This window comes from Epinephelus lanceolatus, chromosome 2, assembly GCF_041903045.1.
Source record: "Epinephelus lanceolatus isolate andai-2023 chromosome 2, ASM4190304v1, whole genome shotgun sequence".
Taxonomy (NCBI): Eukaryota; Metazoa; Chordata; class Actinopteri; order Perciformes; family Serranidae; genus Epinephelus; species Epinephelus lanceolatus.
The window spans coordinates 28,146,426-28,167,798 of NC_135735.1; the positions used below are offsets into that span (position 1 = coordinate 28,146,426).

At 38.9% G+C, this 21,373-nt stretch overlaps 3 protein-coding genes across 4 annotated transcripts; 2 read left to right on the forward strand and 1 right to left on the reverse strand.

Moving 5' to 3' along the window:
- Positions 1-1,103: 1,103 nt before the first annotated feature.
- Positions 1,104-7,606, reverse strand: cox4i1 (cytochrome c oxidase subunit 4I1). 2 transcript variants are annotated; one of them, XM_033627094.2, is made up of 5 exons: positions 7,511-7,606; positions 6,504-6,580; positions 5,159-5,323; positions 4,859-4,990; positions 1,104-1,426 (listed from the first exon to the last, which is right to left on the reverse strand). In XM_033627094.2, the coding sequence occupies exons 2-5, from the start codon at positions 6,577-6,579 to the stop codon at positions 1,290-1,292; spliced, it is 510 nt and encodes a 169-aa protein (XP_033482985.1). In that variant the 5' UTR covers position 6,580; positions 7,511-7,606; the 3' UTR covers positions 1,104-1,289. The 2 variants fall into 2 exon arrangements, with proteins under 2 accessions (XP_033482985.1, XP_033482994.1); XM_033627103.2 differs by having other exon boundaries at positions 7,515-7,556.
- Positions 7,607-7,626: 20 nt separating this feature from the next.
- Positions 7,627-11,653, forward strand: emc8 (ER membrane protein complex subunit 8). The gene is made up of 5 exons (XM_033627072.2): positions 7,627-8,178; positions 8,678-8,754; positions 8,861-8,930; positions 10,111-10,205; positions 10,342-11,653. The coding sequence occupies exons 1-5, from the start codon at positions 7,966-7,968 to the stop codon at positions 10,499-10,501; spliced, it is 615 nt and encodes a 204-aa protein (XP_033482963.1). The 5' UTR covers positions 7,627-7,965; the 3' UTR covers positions 10,502-11,653.
- A 1,369-nt stretch (positions 11,654-13,022) lies between these two features.
- gins2 (GINS complex subunit 2) lies at positions 13,023-18,562 on the forward strand. The gene is made up of 5 exons (XM_033618974.2): positions 13,023-13,428; positions 13,713-13,827; positions 17,123-17,222; positions 17,369-17,495; positions 18,009-18,562. Exons 1-5 carry the CDS (start codon positions 13,339-13,341, stop codon positions 18,135-18,137), a joined length of 561 nt encoding a protein of 186 aa, XP_033474865.1. The 5' UTR covers positions 13,023-13,338; the 3' UTR covers positions 18,138-18,562.
- Positions 18,563-21,373: the final 2,811 nt, after the last annotated feature.

Consider the following 21,373-nt stretch of genomic DNA (forward strand, 5'->3'; position numbering starts at 1 on the left):
TTGATGCAGACAATGAACAAATTGGTGCAGAATAAATTTTAAAAAATCACCAGAATGCAGGAAATTGACACTCGCGCTGAAAAATACACTGTTGCTCCTACTGTCAACAAGAGGAAATTATGCTGTTAAAGCAAAACAGCTCTTTGCGTGTACAGTGGTTTGGTTTTACAATTATGCATTCCCCACATTAATACAAAATTTAGATCAACTGAGCAAATACCATATTATAATGATATTGTTTTTTGTGCTTTCCATAAAATGGTAGTATAACCTAAAAAGTAGAAATGCTGTTATTCACCTCTTGGATGTATATATTATCCAACATACAATGCACATAACTGTACATATTTCCTGTTTACTTTTATTCTATTGAAATATATGTTGTACTAGAAATTCTCACTTACAGCCTAAGCAGTGACAATATAATTTTTAAAATATTTTTAATATCTTAGTGTCAAACAATGGAGCATAATGCACATTTTCATTTCTAATTTATTTTATTGCTTTATATTTACATACTTCTATTTCATACTCTTATTCTTACTTCTTACAATTTGGAGCAACTGTAACAAATCACAATTTCCCCTTAGGGATCAATAAGTATTTCTGATTTCATCATTTTTCATTTAGTATTTTTAGAGCAGTGTTAAGCCTAAATGTAAACAAAAATATTGATTAACTTTATGGCTAGAAAATCAACCTGAAACTACAGAAGTGAGGTGGACATGTCCCCCAGTCCAGAGTGGGAATTACACCCTTGGACTTATGCTTAGTAAACACTATCCATATACCTACTTTTTTAAGATCACCTTCAAGTAGCTACATGTGTAGGGTGCACACTCCCTGGCCAACTACTTAGAGATTTTTAAGTACTTTTTATGACCCATGTCACCGAATAACCCATAAGATGACATACAAATAAAGACACACTAGCTCTTTAACTATGAAAATTACACTGACAGTTATTTACTGATGCGGCTGATGTTTGTTGTATGAGAAATGGTGAGGGTGAAGTCTAGTCCTTCTAATTTTATATATGAAACAGTCATTAACTGTGAAAGCGTTTTTACATAGGAGTAACAGGAGTCAACACAATTGAGACATTTTATGAGTTTAACCATTTTATTCTTACTCCTATAATACATGATGACCTTAAGAGGAAGAGGTCTTCCAAAATGCACAAACTGAGGTAATGTGGACAACTGATAAATACAGAAATATGAGTATTCTTGTATCTTTGAGTTGGTCTGTCTTTGTCTTCAAGTATGTATTATGGTCCTCTGGCTCCTTTACTTTTTCCACTGGTTGTTTTCGTAGTCCCATTTGGCGGCGAAGCCCTCCACTGGGTTGATTCTCATGTCCAACATCCTCTGCAGCTCCTTCTCTTTGTACTCGGCCTCAAATGTGTGTGGGACGGGTCCATACACTGTAAAGAGACAATATGTCACGTGCTTAATTAGAATGCAACCAGTGTAATAAAGATGATAATTACATTCCTCTGTTTGAATCGGTTATAATGGAAAAAAGAGGCATCTCTACATTAGGGGTGTTGAAATTAATCATTTCTACGATGCATCGCGATGCGGATATGGACGATTGTGCATCGATGCACTGACTGAGCATAATCGATTATAGCATCCTCACGTTGCTGCTTGATTTTCCGGTCGCGACTGGTTAATAAAGTTGTCGATTTCAAAATAACGTCGTCATAGTAACATCGCATTGAATTGTGGGAGAACAACATCAGTGCAATATGGCGGAGGCAGACGAAACTCATCGAGAGCCAGTAATAAAAAACGCACCTAGTATTTTGAAAGCGGACATCTGGGCACATTTCGGATTTTATGAAATTACCGGGAAGCACGAACTGGACAAGACGCACGCTGTGTGTAAAGTTTGTCACACAAAAATTAAATATCTTGGAAATACAACTAACTTGAGGAATCACGTTAGCCGTTTTCACTCCGAGAAGCTAACGCCTGCCACCGTGAAGGAAAGACCGGATCCAGCTCAGCCAAGAATTGATGAAAAACTGTCAATTTTGCCGCCGAATGCTGAGAAAGCTAAAAGAATCACCCAGTCTGTGGCGGCTTTCATAGCTAAGGATCTACGGCCTTATTCGGTTGTGGAAAACTCCGGGTTTCGCCACCTGTTGAAGACGCTGGAGCCACGGTATAAGCTTCCTTCACGTAGCCACTTCACAGACAAAGTCATACCTGCACTCTACAATGAAACTAAAGGCCAGGTAATGGCGTCAATGAGCCAAGCTAGTCGAGTAGCCATAACATGTGATTCCTGGATGTCTGTTGCGACCGAGTCTTATTTAACAGTAACGGTGCATTACGTTAACGAGGACTGGCAGATTTTGTCGCACGTGCTGCAAACGAGAGCCGTGTACAAGTCTCACACAGGTGCTCATCTGGCCGAGCTGCTGTCTCATGTTGTGGAAGAATGGCAGCTGTCAGAGAAAGATGTAGTGCTGGTGACAGACAACGCGTCTAATATGATTGTTGCAGCTCAAGTCGGAAAATTCCCTCATGTGAAATGCTTTGCCCATACGCTGAATCTCGCGTCCCAGAGGGCGCTTCAGGTGTCCACGCTCTCCAGGCTTCTGGGCAGAGTGCGACGGATAACAACATTCTTCCACCGCAGCACTATAGCGAACCACACTTTGAAAGTGAAACAGAAATGTCTGGGCCTGAAAAATCATAAGCTGCTAACTGATGTTGCCACAAGGTGGAACAGTGCATACGACATGGTCGAGAGGTTCTTGGAGCAACAACCTGCAATCTGTGCCACCTTGCTGTCTCCAGAGGTGAGGAGAGGACAGTCAGACCTCTGCACTCTCAATGAAACAGATGTGTCAAATGCAGAGGACGCTGTGAGTGCATTAAAGCCAATGAAGGATGCAACCACACTGATGTCAGAAGAGAGCAACCCAACAGTGTCTCTCATTGCTCCAATACATGCACAGCTTCTCCAGAACATGACAGACACCATCGGAGACTCACCCATGATCCACGAGATCAAGAATGCCATCAAGACAGATCTCCTGAAGAGGTACAACAGTGAGGCAGAGAAGAAGATCCTTCATACAGCCTCTGCCCTGGATCCCCGTTTTAAGGGACTGCCCTTTCTAACAGAGGAGGAGAGACTGGAGATCTACAGAGGAGTGACCAAGGAGGCTGCATCTTTGGAGGTAATTTTACCAGGTTTCATGTAAAATTTATTAAAACAAACTTAAAATGCTCATAATAGTATTAATAGTAGTTACAAAGAGTGAAAGTTTTTATAAGACAGAAAAAAATTATCCTAATAAATGTGAGCTTGACAGAATAAGTGCTAACTGTTAGTTTAATGCAATTTTCTTTTTTGTGTTCTTTTGTTCAAACCAAGAATGAGAGGACACTCAGGAGGACAGAAGTGGATGAAGCGCCTGGGGGAATGGGGACTCTGGAAGAAGAGAGACCCACAGAGGACAGCCCCTCTGCTCCCAAAAGAAAGGCCCCATCATCACTGCTTGTGAGTTTGCTGGGACAGTCCTTCACTGACACTGAAGGTACAGTAGAACCAAAGACCCCCTATGCCAGGGCTGAAGAGGAAATGGAGAGATACTGTAAAGCCCCAGCTCTCCCTCTAACTGAGGATCCTTTAAACTGGTGGCGTGTCCAGGAGGTCACATTTCCCCTCCTCTCTCAGCTGTCAAAGCGGTACTTGTGTATCCCAGGCACAAGCGTGTCTGCAGAGCGAGTTTTCTCCACTGCAGGAGATGTTGTCACTGCAAAGAGAAGTGCTCTCAAGCCAGAACATGTGGATCAACTGGTGTTCTTACAGCAGAACCTACAAATTCCCAAATGCTGATCAGTGAGCCATGTTTGTGATATTTGGCACATTCAGGAAGTGCCCTGTGTCCAGTGCTGCTATTTGAAAACCTTTTTGTAGATTACAGCACTAGAATGCTTTGTTTTTGAGGATTGACCATTTCCACACAATGGGTAGGCTAGGCCTATACTCTTTATTTCAGTTTACAATTGGATTTAATATTAGGAGCTTCTGTTAACATTTTTGATATCATAAAACAGTACACTACACTGTATAAACTAGTAGTTCATTGCTACCTGTGGTTTGTTGTGTTCAGACACATTGTGATGTTTGCCACATTCAGGAAGTACCCTGTTTTACAGTAGAAGACAGATTTATGTGTGGTTTAGGGAGGATGACCATTTTCACACAAAGATTATAGGTAGTTGGCTACTAGGCCTCTACAATTTATTTTGGTTTAAAGCCTAATTTGCTGTTCATACATTGACATTTATGTTATTTGTGTTTATGTTATTTATGTTTTTGAAGAAGAAGTACACTGTGCTTTATTGATGCTATTTTAGTATTTACTGTTAGAAATACTGCTGTTGCTTGCTTTGTTCAGACTCAAGTCATATTTCTGATGCTTGCCACATTCAAGACATTCAGTGTCCTTTTTTGAGTATAGGACAGTTGCTAAAGGTTGCAGCTGGCCTGCAGAAGTATTTGTTTTATTTAATTTAATTCATTTATTTTGGTTTATTAAGACATCGATGTTACTTACCGGTAATCCTGAAGCACTTTCTAATAAAGAAGGGAGTTCATATTTATCTGACTGCTTGTATTAATTGATTAAAAAAGTAACCATGCTCAGTAATATAGGAAATTAAGAATGCAGTGCATCGTGATGCATCGTGGAATCGAATCGAATCGAATCGTTAACAGGATAATCGTAATCGAATCGAATCGGGAGACCAGTGAAGATGCACAGCCCTACTCTACATTAAATCTTGAACAGGTTTGCAGATTTCTTTCCATTACTTTTTTGCAGACATACCATACTTCCTCTGCCAGAGCACAACCAGGCCAGTGATGCCGATGAAGAAAAGCATCCCTGCAACCACAGACTTCCACTCTGAGGATCCCTGGTTCATCTCAGCAAAGCTCTGTTTGAAGCTGATGCGGTACACTGAGCATTGGAAACACAAAATCTAGATGATTACAACTGTAACAGATGAAAAAATCCATACCACTAACACATTACTACATGAATTTGCTGATAACAAATCAGTTTGATCAATAGTTATTAACATTAGAACATCTCAAAAAAGCAGAGTGCAGTGCGGAGAAATCCTACATGCAATCTTCTCCTCATTAGAGAGTGCAGCCCAGGAGCCCTTCTCCTTCTCCTTCAGGGTTGCCTGCTCTGGACTCAGGTTCTGCACATAGCAGATATCCGGGAGGGGATTCTCCCGCCTGTCAAAGTAGGCAGGGAGAGTGTAATCCTCTACCTTAGCAACACCTGCAGGGGATGACACAGAATGCCTCATTAAGTTTCACTGACACAAAATGCTTTCAGTCAAGTCAACCTCCTCTGAAATGTCACGTGTATTCCAAGACTAAAATGTTTTGTTTCTGTAAGACTATGCTGTTTAACACTGTGTTGACTGCTGTCAGCACTGCACTGCTGTGTTCTTTGTCATTTGAACCTCACTCCATTTGACCTGCAGTATTCCTTCGTTTCTAGAGGAAATTGCTTTTTTAGCCTGACTCTGAAGCTTATTAAAATATTGAGAGATACTTTGAATAATTGCTGAAATTTATGTTATATATATGTAGATATTTTGTTGCACAAAACAGAGTCAGCAAAACGCCTCTCTGGTTGAGTGTGTGCTAACCCATTAAATCAGCTCTCAGCCCCCTGGCACATAACTTCCCGTTCCTTACCCAGACTTTAATGTATACATAACATTCAGTATGTTACTTGATATTTCCACATATATTAAAAGGTACGTGCCATCACTTAATAGAGGTCAGGAGATATCACACACTAACTTTAACATAAAGCATACCTGAATGAGTGCCAGAAAGTACTTGTGCTTGCAGTATATTGGCACAGAAAACTATGCTGACACTGAAATCAGCTGAGCATTGGCACACTCAAATGCATTTCTGATGGCTGGAAAACAGTTTAAAAGGTTGGCAATTCTTTGATCTGATCAAACTTAAGCCAAGTGCCAGACATACATAGCTAAGAATTTGTTGTGAGATGGGATGAGAGATAAAGCAGGTGATGTACGCCACCCAGACTGACATTACAAGATGGAAATGGCTGTTTGGACTTTGGTGGGAAAAAAAATAATGTTTAACAAGTTGACATGAACATTTATTAATTTAGGGAAAAACATTCATTAAATTGTAGCTCCACTTTAAACAAATTTGCTGAGGGACTTTGCTTTACTCTAAAATACATTCAACAAATATTTGCGTTCTGACATTGAGCATTCTGAGAAAAAAGAACCTAAAGGACCCCTGAAAGGTCACTGAGTGTATCTTACAGAAAATGCATGCTGACTACGATCCAATTATTAATGTATAAGTCTGAAAGAAAAAACACTGATTACGTGAGGCACAAACTCAATCTATTGTTATCAACGCCTGCCAAGAATAGAACATACTACGTTAGTTCAGGTCACGCTTACCATGTCCTCCACGTACACAGACAGATGTAGAAATGGCACGTTTGCCAATAAGGCGAAGGGCTCTGGTGGCCAGCATTCTGTGGACATTAAGCAAACACTTTAAGTACACTCATATACATTTAAACACATCAATATGTTTACACATCCTCCTAACATGAAGATGTAAACATGTACATATATATATATATATATATATATATATATATATATACACACACACATATATATACACACACACACACACACATATACATACATATACATATACATATAAATACATAGATATGTATTATAATGAAAAATAATCATGTTTCTTCAGGAGACCAGACGTATAAATACTTAAGAATAAATGATGAATTTATGTTAAGCTGCACATAGCTGTAGGACACTTGAAGAAGAATTACTTGGTATCAAATATAAAATACAATGTCCTACATTTGCAGTTGTCTTAAATACCTACATGCAAACTAAATCACGTTATAATAGCTTCCATAAAACGTCACGGACTACTTTTGTACGTGTGCGTTAAATTGTGCTAATGGTGATGAGACTGTGTCCAATCCAAAGGTCTACCGGTAGTTACTCCGTAAAGCCAAGCTAACGTTAGCGTTAGCTGCAAACACAAGGTCATAGCGCCTGGGAAAAATAATCCCCTAAATACCAGTTTCTTTCAGCCAGTACTGTACAATTCAACAACATCCCATTTACGGAGACTGAATGTATACGAGCCACATTTAAAACATTTCACTACTGTCTGCTCAACACATCTGCCTTGACAAATCTGATGCTAGAAGCTAATGACAGTTAGCCGGGAAGTTAGCCCGTCCTAGCCTCGGTCCGCTCTGACAAAGTCACTTGTACACAGTTAATTATTTCGGTTAAAATCACCGATCAGTTTTAGTCCATTACTTACAATTTTAATAAGTACAATGTCACAGTGCGTGTAAGTGATAGAGTGTGATGTATTCCTATGTGCATAGGATGATGTTGTTGATAAAATGACCGACCTACTGTCTCTTTCTTGCTCCCGTTAGCCGTTGATCTGAAAGGAGGTAAACTGAGACCGGAAAGACGTAAGTCCCCTTAAGAGGAGCCGTTTTACGGCATATCCGTTCTGATTTACGGCACCACCGGTGCTGCAGAAACGAGTCGAAGGTGGAAGTAAGATTAGCTTCGATGGCTAGTTAGATTTCTTGAGTAATTAATTCGGCATGAAAAGAAATTTGTATTTTTTGCTAATAGTAAAGCTAAACGTTACATGTTGGTGTTAGCAGGCATAGCGTCAGCCACATATTTTAGCAGTAAGGTGACTGCTGAGGTAGATATCCACTTTCCTCTGGGCATTATATGTGACGTTAACTAACGGTAGCAGCACAGGCAGCGGTCTCTGCTCTACTTGTAGCCACTCAACTTCTCTGACAGGAGCTGTCTTTTTACAGACTGTGTCGATTTCCTTATAAACATGCCTATTCAGCTCACAAGCCAGGCTTACTGTAAACTGGTTTTACATGCTGCCAAGTATCCCCACTGCGCCGTTAATGGATTACTGGTGGCAGAAAAAACGAAGGAGAAAAAGAAAGACAGCCACAGTGAACCTGTCTTGTGTGTGGACTGTGTGCCGCTGTTTCACGGTACTCTTGCTCTGGCACCAATGCTAGAAGTAGCTTTGAAACTGGTAAGTAGCCGTCAAATAAAATATACACTCAGTTTTAAGTGTATTGGGTTCACCTAGCTAAAACTAGTACAGTCTGATACACCAGCCATGCAAAACAAAAGTTCAGCTTTTGTTGATACTGTTTAAAGGTGCTGTGATTAAACTTCATGGTCACATGGTAGGCTGTGGTGCTGTTGAATTGCACTGCCTTACACAACAGGTGTTTTTAATATTGTGCCCCTCCTATCTATATAATTTAGGGTAAACTAAATATTAGAATCACCTCTTAGAATAACAAAATGGCACCACAAAATGACAGTAATGTTGAACAATTAAAAACTAATCATTCCAACCTTTAAAATCAATTGTTTTATTGCAGGGTTTTAGATTACATTAATTTAAGTACAGTGTCATCAAGTGTAGTTCCATGTCTTTGTTTCTCTTATTGAAAATGGTCTTGGTCTTACCTCTGCTGTCCTTCTGTCCATTCACGTTGGTTTCACTTCTGCTCCTATGCCAGATCGATACTTGGTGTAAAGAAAATAACTACGTCATCGCTGCATATTATCAAGCCAATGAACGCACAAAGGATTCAAGGTACCGATATCAGAATGCACACCAACAGGAAAACAACCAGCTTCAAACCACGCCCCAAACTCCTCTGGGCTCTGATGCACTAACTATTTTGTCCTCTCTCTTGCAGACCCAACCAAGTTGCAGAAAAAGTGGCTGCCAGAATCTCTGAGAACTTCAGTGACGCAGCAATTGTTATGGTAATAGTACATGATTAGGCTGGTGTTAATGATCTGTGCTGGTATGTTTTTTTTTTTTGTAGACATATTTCACGTTATTATTAACTGCTGACTTTCTGAATTTTCAAAACATTTGGTGCAATTTTAGTTAAAGAAATGTGTTCACCCTACCTTCCAGGCAGCCATTAGTTTTAGTTAAGTATGGTGAAGAAAAAAAATCAACTTACATAGTCTGAGGATCTTAAATGGGTCACTTGTCACAGCAAGCATTCAGCTCCACAGTCTGAGATTTGATATGCAGTTTAGTGATAACAAGGAACATTCATTTACAAACAAACTGAAAAGGGTTTATGTGAGTTTGGTATGTTCTTGCATTTTTAGGCTGCTGTAAATGTGCTGCCTCTCAAGTTAAGGATGCTGGTGCCTCTCACTTGCACCTACATGCATGGATCTTGAAGATGCTTTTTCAAAAAGTCTGTGCTCTTTAAGGTTCAGTTCATTTTTAAACGTGAAAATGCTTTAATCAGTGTTTTTACTGGATAAAATCACTGGGTAATCACTGGATAATTTGGCCACTGGGAAAAACCTCCTGAACGTCTGGATCTTTAGTTATCAGAGGGAAGGCAGAGCACACATTAGCACGTGCTGAGCCAGCAGCAGGTCTGAGACAGCGTAGGAAAAACACTGATTTGTAACATGAAAGTGCTTTAATCAGTGTCTTTTACTGGTTTCAATCACCTGGTCTGTTTGTTTGGGTGAGGAAGAAACCCCTGCAGATATTTTGGCCACCAGTAAAAACCACTTGAACAGTGAACTCTGAAGGAATTGTAACCAGGAGTTCACACTTGGTACATGGGAGAAGTTTCAGTAAGGATTGCAGACTGCTAGATGTCACTAAATCCTGTGTCATCATCCAGTGCTAGTGTTATTTGAATGAAAAGCAACAATATTTTCATTGTGATAGGTTACATACATAAAGCAATTTCTGGAATATATGTTAATAATGTACAGGCGAAATGACGAAATGCAGTCGGGTATCTGGAAGGTATTAGAAACACAATCAATCTATAATTATATGGCACATTTTTAAAATGTTTAACAGCATCGTAAAGTTTACAGAATTAGTAGTGATTTCCCTGAAATGTGAAATATTGGTGTGGTGCTTTAATCCCTCGTATTTTTTTCTGTGTTCTTCCCTCAGCTGGACAACAGTAGATTAACAATGAGCTGTTTTGAGCCCATTGTGCATATCTATGACCATCATGAAAACAAGTGGAAAAGCAGAGATGTAACTCAGTAAGTGTCTCTGTGTTCAGAGCTATTTCACTGAAGACTGTACTGAGTGTGCAACCTCGACCACAGCCTCAGTATAAAATTGTGTAGATGTGTTATAGGTGCAATTGCTAAACTGATGTTTTCCTCTGTCTTCCAGTGAGTGTTTTGAGGACTGGAGCGAAGCACAGAAAATCACATCTGCTCTGTTAGAGGGCAGGTCGTACGAGAACTTGATTGACTTTGACAATCACTTGGATGATCTGAGGAACGACTGGACCAACCCTGTGATCAACAAGTCCGTCCTGGATCTGTGCTAAGAGAGTCGGTCCGGAGCACCATGGACACGAAGACTGATGTTGCCGCCGTTTCAGTATGCATGATGCTACCTATCGTGTAGCACAGGAGTACAAAAATGCTGAACGCATGTTCACTGTTCCATCAAAAGCCCCTCGTACTGAGGGCAACTTGCGGAGCATTGACCGGTTAGGCCGAAATCTCTCAAGGGCAAGCGCCATATGTGCACTGTTGGCATGTGTCTGCCTTTGCGAGGTGATGCTGAGGTGATGGAGGCAATTGTGTTTTTGACTGCAACTTAATGTTTTCTTTTTCTGCAATGGTTTGTGTTTATTCATAGTCGTGTGCATAAAGTTAAATTCTAGAGTCTTTGATCTATTTTTTCCTCTTAAATTTTACAGCCAGTAGCCATGCAGAGATCAAGTCCTAAATTATTAAAACATTTAAGGAGATGATTGTACTACTGAGATTGATAAAGATATGTGTTTTTATGAAATGCCTAGTTTGTTTAAAGCCCTGAAACAAAATTCACATGTAAACTGTACTCTGAAGATGTTTGTGGGCAGTTTGATTAAACATTAAACACATATTAAATTAAAAAAGAAGAGTATTTAGATGACGTAGAACCAGAGAGACAGGAATCTTAAGTTTTGTCTTCTCTGACTGTAAATCACATGCATTGAGTTCTTCTGCAGATGCACCAGTAATAACAACAGGATGATTGAGTTAAGAGCTTCGACTTTTAAATTATTAATGCAAATATTTCTATGATGTATGTCTCCTGTTCTTGTCCCTGGTGCGCTTCAGAATGTCATTGTGGGTGATACATATACACACATTGGCATTTTGGCTTTCTTTCTTGGAGGTTTGTTCAGAAATGCAACACGCTGAATCTGATTACAGGAATGTGTGAATTTTGTTTCATGTTGGTTATCTGTTGTAAGAATTAGATCATAGTTTTTGTTCATACTTAATTGCCCACTCTAAATCCTACTATTTAATAAGTAATGTTAAAACATTTAAATACTTAACATGAGGACTTATCTTTGTATTTGAGATTATTTGAGATTAGGATGAATCAGTAAGAGCTAATTACATAAATAATTATTGGATGTCACATTTTTTACAGAAATTTTATGAACTGAATGTACAATGAAACCAACTTTTGAAACTAAGTCTTTGTCAGACTCGTTTTGTTAAGTAAATTATCTTGCTCAGTGTCTTATCACTGTCTTAACAGTTAAGAAAAGGTCAGAAACAAGTTTAAAAACACTCACCCACATGCTCCAGGGTTTCAGCTTTTGGTCAAGTTTTGTTGGGCTTTAAAATTGTGCATTAAGGATAATATTAATTCCTTTGCTGCTGTATCAGTAATGTGTTTCAGGGTCATATGTTACCTGCTCAGAACTGGTAGAATGGAGAATAATATGTTATAGAAAATACAGGAGAAAATGGCAATAGATAAATTGAGTACCTCTGTACACCAGAAATCCTGGTGGGAAATGACATAATTTTAAAAATGCCAGATACATTACAAAGGAGGAATGTAAAAATCTTGATAGTGGGGCATCACCTGTGTATTATAGAGAGGGGATATATTTTATGACAGATCAAAAACACAGCCTGACAGATTGTGTTTCCCACTATAACTCTTGCTAGGAAAGAAGAAACATCTCCATATTCACCAGGGTCATAATGTATGATCTGAAGTACACACAATATAAAATACTTCATGGTAGGGCAGAGACTGTGCATTAGTGAGAGTGGGTAAATTGTATGGCAGATGAGTGATGAGATGGGAAAGAGGAAACTTCTCCATATTCACCAGTGTTGTTAGGCATGATATGAATTTTTGAAATTGACAAAAATAAAATTGATAGTGGGGCAAAGACATGTTTTGTGGAATGAATATATATATCCCACTCTAACTTTTGCTAGGAAAGAAGAAACATCTCCATATGCACAGGGGTTATTCAGTATGATTTGAAGTACACATAAAATACTTGATAATAAGACATCATCAATGCATTATAGATACCATTAGGTGTATAGTAGGCTAGTAGTAATAAACCATATTTAGGGGTACTATTATACACAACATTTCAGGGTGAAATTATTGTACTTTTTACTTTAGTATGCATATTTACATAGCAAAAAAATCAGTTTACAATATATAATTTTAGAGATTAAATCGCAGTAAGGCTACAGTAGTCTATATAGTGATTGAAGTTGCTTCCACATTAACTACACAATCAATATGCCACTTACACAAATACTATAATATATAACATAACAATATGAAAAAGGGGACATTGTGCACATCGAGTACTTTTAAATTAAGTTAATTTAAATTAAATTAAATAAGATAAAAACGTTTTGACAGTAATACTTATGTAGGCTACTTTAGTAAAGTAAAATCGTAAAGGCACAGTTTTATCACGGTGAATGTCGCCCCCTAGTGGCGCTTACCGGCAACTGTCGCTGATGTCACATGACCTACGTCTTACTTCCGGTTCCTATGTTCCGGGCCAAGCAAAGCAAATAATGAAGGAATAGACAGTTGCGTCGTTACCAACCGACCCTTGACGTGCTAAAAAATAGCATTCAGTGTACAATTTCTCTAAAGATTCAGATACGCAAAGTCGGGATAATTACTTATAAGAGAAACCGATGTTGTTGAAGTGCACACGACGGTAAAACGTCACCACCGCGCAACAATACAGTGTCTGCTGATGACGTAGCTGTCTCGTCCTATGTATTCCTTGTAGGTTCGTTCAGGCTGCAGCGCGGGAACGAGAAGCAGTGCAAATGTGAGGGTAGAAGTTTTCCGAAACAAATTTATCTATTAAAACAGAGAGCCATGGATGCATCTGAGGTAGAGTTCCTCGCCGAGAAAGAGATGGTGACGATAATACCTAATTTCAGTTTAGACAGGATCTATCTGATCGGGGTGAGTAAGTGACGTTTCAGTGTGTTTGTCATGGTGTTATTGTACACGGTTAAACAGTTGGTGTTTGGCCTCATACTGATAATTCACACAATGTTAGCCACATTAGCTTAATGCTAGCATGTGCCAGACCTAACAGTTGCTTAGTAGCTACAGTGTGACGTCAGTATATTTAGACAGATCACCTGTAAGGTTAATGTACACTCACCAGTGGTTATATGTTTGTGCACACTGGAGTCAGATGGCTCTTTGTGTGATTTACTGGGTGCTAAAATCTGTGTCCTCAGGGTGACCTGGGTCCCTTCAACCCTGGGCTGCCTGTTGATGTCCCTGTGTGGCTCGCCCTCAACCTGAAGCAGAGACAGAAGTGTAGGATTGTTCCTCCTGCCTGGATGGATGTTGGTGAGATGCAGTGAACACTTTGAATTAACTTCTCTTGTGTGCTACAACTCTTTATTTAGGGCATATAAACCTTACATTGAGTGACATATTCACAAACTAAGACTTAATGTTTAATCCATGGCTGCATCATTCCATGTTTTTCATAACTGTAACACATAAACCTAAATTCAGCCTTATATATGTAGTATTCTTAGAAACTTTGGGATCTCCAGTAGGATTTGCATTTAACTTATGTTTGTGTAATTAACATGTCAGAGTTTTAAGAGAGTAAACTTTAAATGTTCTTCTTCATATACAAAAGTTATAGACTCAATGTTTTGTAGTATAAAAAAAAGATTTAAGATGACAGCCATCCAGAATCAGACACAGGCAATACAACAAGATGATCTGCTTCAAGGCGAATCAGTTGTGACATTTGTTAGGTTGTTACTATCTACTTAAAACCCAGTGTAGATTAAAGTCTTGTGAGCCTCAGGATAGGGCTGGCATTATTTTATTGTTTTCATTTTGTCAACAAATACCACAAAAAGACAAAAAACAGCTACACGTCAGTCTGTCTCATGATACTTTAAGACTTCCTTACCCTTTCTGTGGCACTCAGCCCCAGACATTGTTGGATCCTGCAGGGGATGGGTAAATGAAGCCTGATGAAGCTCTGGGGTTTTCTTTCTGTTAGTGCTGAAAAACATTTGAAGCTTTGGGGCTTCACAGGCAGCAAACACAGTAACATCTGGTGGATTGCAAAATGTTTAGCAGCCCTTTAAGACGGTCCGAAGACCCAAACCTCATTAGTTTCATGTGTGCAGTTTAAGTTCAACAAGCTTGTGTGTCATTATAATATCTGTAATACTACTGATACTACTACTACTACTACTACTACTACAGAAATGCTGCATTAAATGTAGGTGCAAAGCCTTAATGTACCTTACTGGTGTAGTGAAGGATCAGTGTCACTCTGGGCTCATGTGTTAACTTCATGATAGATATTTAAACAACACTGAATGTCAATGTGGTCGGAGCATGGTGTTCATTAATTTAACTTACTGATTTTACTCCTTATTATTGGGTATCAGGTGAAAATTTTCTCATATTTAAAATTTTGTCCTTTGAGTGTTCATCACAGTTTTCTCCGTTATTCTGTTTTTTTTTTTTTTTTTTTGCTAACATTTTTTGTTGAGGACAACTACAAGTCATACAGAATTATAACTGAAACAATGCTTTTCTCTTCATTTTTTTTTATTGTCGTAACAAACATCCCTCCCCATCTCCCACCCATCTCCTCCTGCCCCTACCTTGAAAGTCCATGGAGAAACAGGTTGAACACACAGTGACACTGATTCCATATAAAAAAAAATCAAATACAGTTGAAAAAAGGGGGATAAGTAAATAAAAGAAAGGATAGAAGAGGAGAAGGTCTTTTGAGTAATAGTGCATGAGAGTGAATAGCAATAATGTACAATTACATAATATTTCTCTCCCGTTCAGGAGGGACTGTTTGAAGGCTATTAAATAAACTATCAAGCATTGCCATTTCTTATAAAAACAGTCTTCAGAGCCACTAAGAGTGAATTTTATCCTCTCAAGTTTAAGAGAAAATACCAGGTCTTAAAGCCAGACAGAGGATGACAGGGATTAGGGCGACGAGCTAATAGAGACGCATACGCCACTACATCAGCTTGTCCAGTGACCAGAGAACTAAGGTCCTCTAGAGCCCCAAACACTGCTGTGAGAGTGCAGGGTTGCAGATCCTCTTTTAAAATCTCAGACAAGGTTCCAAAACTGTAGGCCCACAAGCTCTTTAGTGTGAGACAAAGATAGAACATATGAGCAAGGTCTGCAGGGGTGCTACTGCAGCAGTCACATCTGTTGTCTTCTCAGTTATTCTTTTTAGCACAATAACATAGTTTAACTGCAAAACTTTCAAAACTGTCAAACTGAATAGAGCGCTTTCCATAGCACCAGTGACAGTGTATTAAAACTGTGCTTCACAGGAGGGAAACAAGCTTATGCTGTTATTTGCACATCTCCATTTCTCACTAAAGATATATAATCTAAAAATAAGATAGCACATTTAGAGTCGAATTTTTAAAAAGTACAAATAATGTCCTGAGACATTTAGACTTTTGTCGGCCAATGTTACTCAAACAAGATTAAATAGTGAATTTGTTCCAGACTGTTTACAGCAGCAGGACAGTGTGTATGTGGGACATAAACTGTTTATGTTCATCAAAATGCAGGCACATGTCTGTCAGTGCAACAGTATGGCTCATTGGTGTGTTCTTAGTTGTGTTTGGACGACTATGCAGGTCTAAAGAATAAGATATATCACCCTAAGAAACCATTGCGGCACAGGACGCACAGGTTTGTAGATATATAGAATATTGCCAGCAGGATAAATAATCTGGTTAAGTATTTAAAAATGAAAAGACAGTATCTAAAAATGTTTGATTCCAGACTGTCGTGCCTATTCTGTTTTCTAAAATATAAAATTCAGAATTTCTTAAAAGAAATTGATGTTTTTAATGGCAGATAATGCGGCAACGTTTTTAAATTGCATATATACATAGCAACACAAATAGCCACATATTAAGCCTGTCTTAACATTTATGAGTTATGCAGGGATGTAGTTATCAGAAAAGTAAACAGACTTTTTATTCTGCATAAGGAAGCCATACCTTTTATTGCTGCATTCATCATCGTTTCCACGGACACAGTGAACAAACAATGCAGCACAGATGCTATGAAAATGAAATGATTTGAATGGAGATTCAAAAATATGGGTGGAAATAATAATAGAATATTATTTATTCGATATGTTAAGGGAAAAAAACACTAGTATAGGAAGCACCAGTTAGTTTACTTCCTCTTAGGGCAGAGATAAACTTGTCCAGGTTTGGTGTTTGGCACCACAATAGCATATTTAGTCAGATTGTAACATGCATTTTAAAAGTTGGATTTTAAAACCATTTATTTACATAAAAAACATTTGTACTTAGATGTCAAATATGGTCTGAAAAATCTACCAAGAGATCTGGAAATTGGACTCTAGGAAAGTATGGCATTTTGAAATGGAAAATATGTAGGAACCCTGTCAGTTGCTATTTCACTGTCGTCGTTAAATGAGCACAGATGCCAGCACTTCAGAAATAAAATCTTGAGCACAAGATGCTGAAAATACTGGAACTTGTGTGACTGGCACGTCTGCGAGATGTTGTCATTTATGCTGATTTCTTCCATTTGGCAATGTGCTTAATCAAATTACTGTTTCTGACGTTCCTGCTTTGATGCTGTGCAGAGAAACTGGAGGAGATACGCGAGCTTGAGAGGAAAGAGGACACCTTCACGCCTGTTCCCAGCCCTTACTACATGGAGCTGACCAAACTGCTGCTGAACTAGTGAGTTGTTTAAAGTGAAGTAATCCCAACGCAGAAATAAGAGCATCCGTCTCACAGTGCTCATGGTGTTTACAGTAATTAAATGCTCTCTTATTGTCTGTGTATGTGACGCTCTACTTTACATGGTGGTTTGTGTGTCTCTGCAGTGCGTCTGACAACATCCCCAAAGCAGATGAGATCCGCACACTAGTCAAAGACATCTGGGACACGCGTATTGCCAAACTCCGCCTCTCTGCCGACAGCTTCATTAGTCAGCTGGAGGCTCACGCCAAGGTAAAACTGATGATGAAGAATCTCACACTGAGCATTTAGTGTCAGAAAACTGTTAATTAATTATTAAAAATTATTCAGCATTTTTTAAAAAGGAGAAATGCCAAAAATCAGTAGCTTTAGTGTCTTTAATGTGGATATTTTCTGGACTTCTTCCTCTGCTGTGATGGGAAAGTAAATATGTTTTGGTTTTGTAGCCTAGGTCCAAAAAATGGTCAGTGGAGGTTTTGTTCAATTTAAGGAAATGTAAGCACCTAGGAATTCTTCAAGTGATGACAACCTGAGTATTCATCAGGTAAAGTTGATCCTTGGAGGATTTACAGCCACAGTCACAGTGTCTTGCAAAATAAGTGGGATTATCTTTTTATCCTCATCTTGTGACCCCAGTGCTTCCTGTTTGCCTGTCGTACTAAGATCCAGCAGATATGAGCGCAAGTGTTCACAGCAGTCATTAGAGGAAGATATTATTTTTACATGTTTAACACTGTCTCCCTCTGCTTCCCTTTCCCTCTACAGCTGGACAACCTGACTCTGATGGAGATCAACACCATCCGAGCGTTCCTCCTGGACTCTCTTAACTGCATGTACAAACTGCGTTCTAATCTGCAGCCTGGTTCGAACAAGGGACAGTTCATGGACTATTGATCCACGAGATCAAGGCCCTGCTGAACAGGTCTGGATCTCGTCCCAAGATCTAAAGCCTTGGACTGAGCATCTGATTGGCCTTGGACCGAGGCTTGTGCTCACTCACCAGGCTCTTCATTACTCAAAAGACAGTTCTCTCAGAAATCATGTTCACAGGATGCTGAGGTCTGTTTGAAGCTAACTGAGGTTTACTCAGCTTTTTTAAAGGCCTATATATTTGAGTGAGACTTGAGTTAGCTCCGTACATATGAAATGCATCAAGGTTTCATGTGTATCTTCTGTTTGAAATATGTGTGTATTTAATTTAATTTAGGATGCTGGCTGTAGATGAAAACTGCCTCCATTTTTGTACATGTCAGTGTCAAATAAATGTACTTGTGTGTATTTTTCTATGGTATTATAAAACAAGACATTTAAAGAAGTCACTGAGGGCTTTGATGTGCATTTTTCCCCTTTGTGGAAATTTATTGAGGAAAACAGTCTTAAATAATCATAACAAGGGAACAACTGTGTTAATCAAGAAATGGCTACCGAGGAGTTGTAATATTTCAACTTTAGAATACAGGGAAATTTAAACTGAGTGACGCAAGGGAAACATTTTGAAAAGAGATACTGCTGTATTTACAATAAGTAAACAAATTTTCATTATTTTTGGAAATAGTAATTTGTAATTATCTACTTCAGTTAAGACTATGCCTGCAACTAACAATTTGTTTCTTAGTCAAATACTCTGTTGATTGTTTTCTTAGTTCATGTATCAGTTGTTTGCTTGATAAAATGTCAGAAATTAATGGGGAAAGTGTTGATCAATGTCTCCCAAAGTCTGTGATGGTGTCCTCAAATGCCTCATTTTGTCCACAAAGAGAAGATATTCAGTTTACCGTCATATGTAAGAAAAGAAAACAAAAAATAGAAGCTGTTATTTAAGAATTGACTTTTTTTTTTTAAATTAGATTGAAATTTATTTAATAGTTGACAAGTAATAAATTAGTAATTGCAGCTCTGTTTAAGTCCCTATGGGACACTTTACCTGTATTTGACCCAACTGAAATATTTAAGAGCAGCTAGGAGCTACAGCTCAGCATACCAGGTCCAACTCCAGTTCTGAGGTCAGTGTTGAAGTGCAGGGCAACGAAAGAACTATTTTTAAAACCCAAAATGCATGTGCTAGTGGGGAGGGAAGCCCACTGCCTAAACAAGACCCATTACCATTTTAATCTAAAACCAGGAGTTATGATGGGTAAGTACTACGTTCACACATCTACAAAGAATCTGTGCCAGGAAAGGTAGAGAAACATGTATGTATGTGCATGAGTTTTAGAGTTCTTCCCTCCTATGTACAAACAGGCGAAGGTTGATATTTAACATTTTTGAAATATTTTATTTTCTTTTTTGTCTGAAATCACAGCCATATATTCATAAATACCTAATTACTACATTCAACAAAGAATATATTACATTACAATGAATTCAAACAAGTACATTTTTAAAAACAGGATTTCACAGCATCTAGACATCCTCCACTGAGTAATGGGGCTATTGCATGGGCGTGCGTGGGTTGGAGACACAGGGAGGCTGGGTGTGAGGGGCTCACTGTACTGCACCTTCCTCCCCAGGGTCGTTGGCAGCTTACCTCAGCATGCCTCTTCAGCTTTGTAAAAATGTCAGACTGCACTCTGTATCCAGCTGATCCTCTGAACTGGCTTGGGGGGGCCTCGTTTATAAAAAAAGGTGCCGTGATTTAAATTGGTTCTCGGAGACGCGTTTAGATAAAGGAATTCTGTGTCGGTTCTTGGCATGCACATATTTGAAAGGTGTGAGACATACAGTAGACACTTTAATGTAAAATGTAAAGTCCCTGATCACTGGTGTTGTGTGTAGAACGTCCGCTGTGTGGACTGCAACTCATTCACATGCTCCCAAATTCTTGAGGCACTTATTCATATACTGTATGTGGGGGGTAAGCTGTGCTTCAGTTTTATAAATTCACTTTATGCACAAAGTTGATTACGTGTTTTTCACTTTGAAGTACCAAAATCCCCCCCGCTCTTAACACCACAATCATCTATGCACCTCCTGACTGGCCTCTGGGGTCTCCAATCGCACATGAAACCATAAGGCTGAGGCAGCGCGAGTTACAGGCGAGAGTCAGTGTAAAACAGAGCAGGAGTAAATGAGTGAGGCTAGGTAAAGCAAACCTATCTGATGTTATATGTACCAGGGAATGCCCAGGTTGAATTGACCAATATCATATGTTGGCAACTTTGGATAGCGGGGACCTAAAAAGGGGGTAAAATGATTGGGGTCGAAGGTGTTCAGCAGTGGAAGATGGCTACTCTGGTTTGAATGTTTGGCTACCTAATTGCAACTCAACTGAAAATGAATCCAAAATGCTACCGTTTTTAAATTTTGGCACTATGTCCTCTCGTGGCTGCTGCTGATAAGGGCTTGTAAGACGTTATGCAAACCGTCATTTTGTTCGAGTCCAATGGTGTATGATGTCGTACAAAGTGAGGTGAAAGGTCCAATGGTAGGATAAAGCATCAAGAACCAGTTCCATCCGCTGGCTGCTTAAGAGAATCTTCATGTGTTCACAAAATAATCAAGTATGTCAAGTGAGGAACGTAAAAAAAAAAACAAAAACATGTCACTGCGGATCTCAACTGGTTTCTGTATGTATGAGAATATCTCAAGCTAACTAGTCATGCTAGCAGCAGTGAAGCTGAGGAGTTGTTAATGGGCGTTCAAACAGAGAGACACATGTAACGGTGAAGAAGGGGGGATGAGAGGGCAGGAGCCATGTCTCCAGACCTTCAAATAAGCTTTGCTGAGCTCAGATGCCAGATGAGGTGGTTGTGGCTGGGTCAGGAGAGAGTAAGAGGAGCAGTGTATCCTGTTTCTCCCTCACTCTGTTAAAATGAGCTGTTCTGGCCAGCAGCAGTACAAACACTAAAAGCAAGGCTTTCTTTTCCAACCCAAAAAAAAAAAAAAAAAAAAAAAAAAAAAAGCATAAACATATAAAAATGGCAGGCTTTTTCTTTAAAAGAACAATGATTAAAGTAATAAAAACATACAAAATTCTTTTAAGTCTTCATATTATATACAATACAAGGCTGAAGCACCTTTTAAAATTCTTATTCTCAAATTTTCTATTTCGAAATAAAACATTTCGTTAATTCTTTCCAAAAATGTGCATTTTTCTAAGTTCTTCCCTAATTTGAACAGTTCTTTGTTGT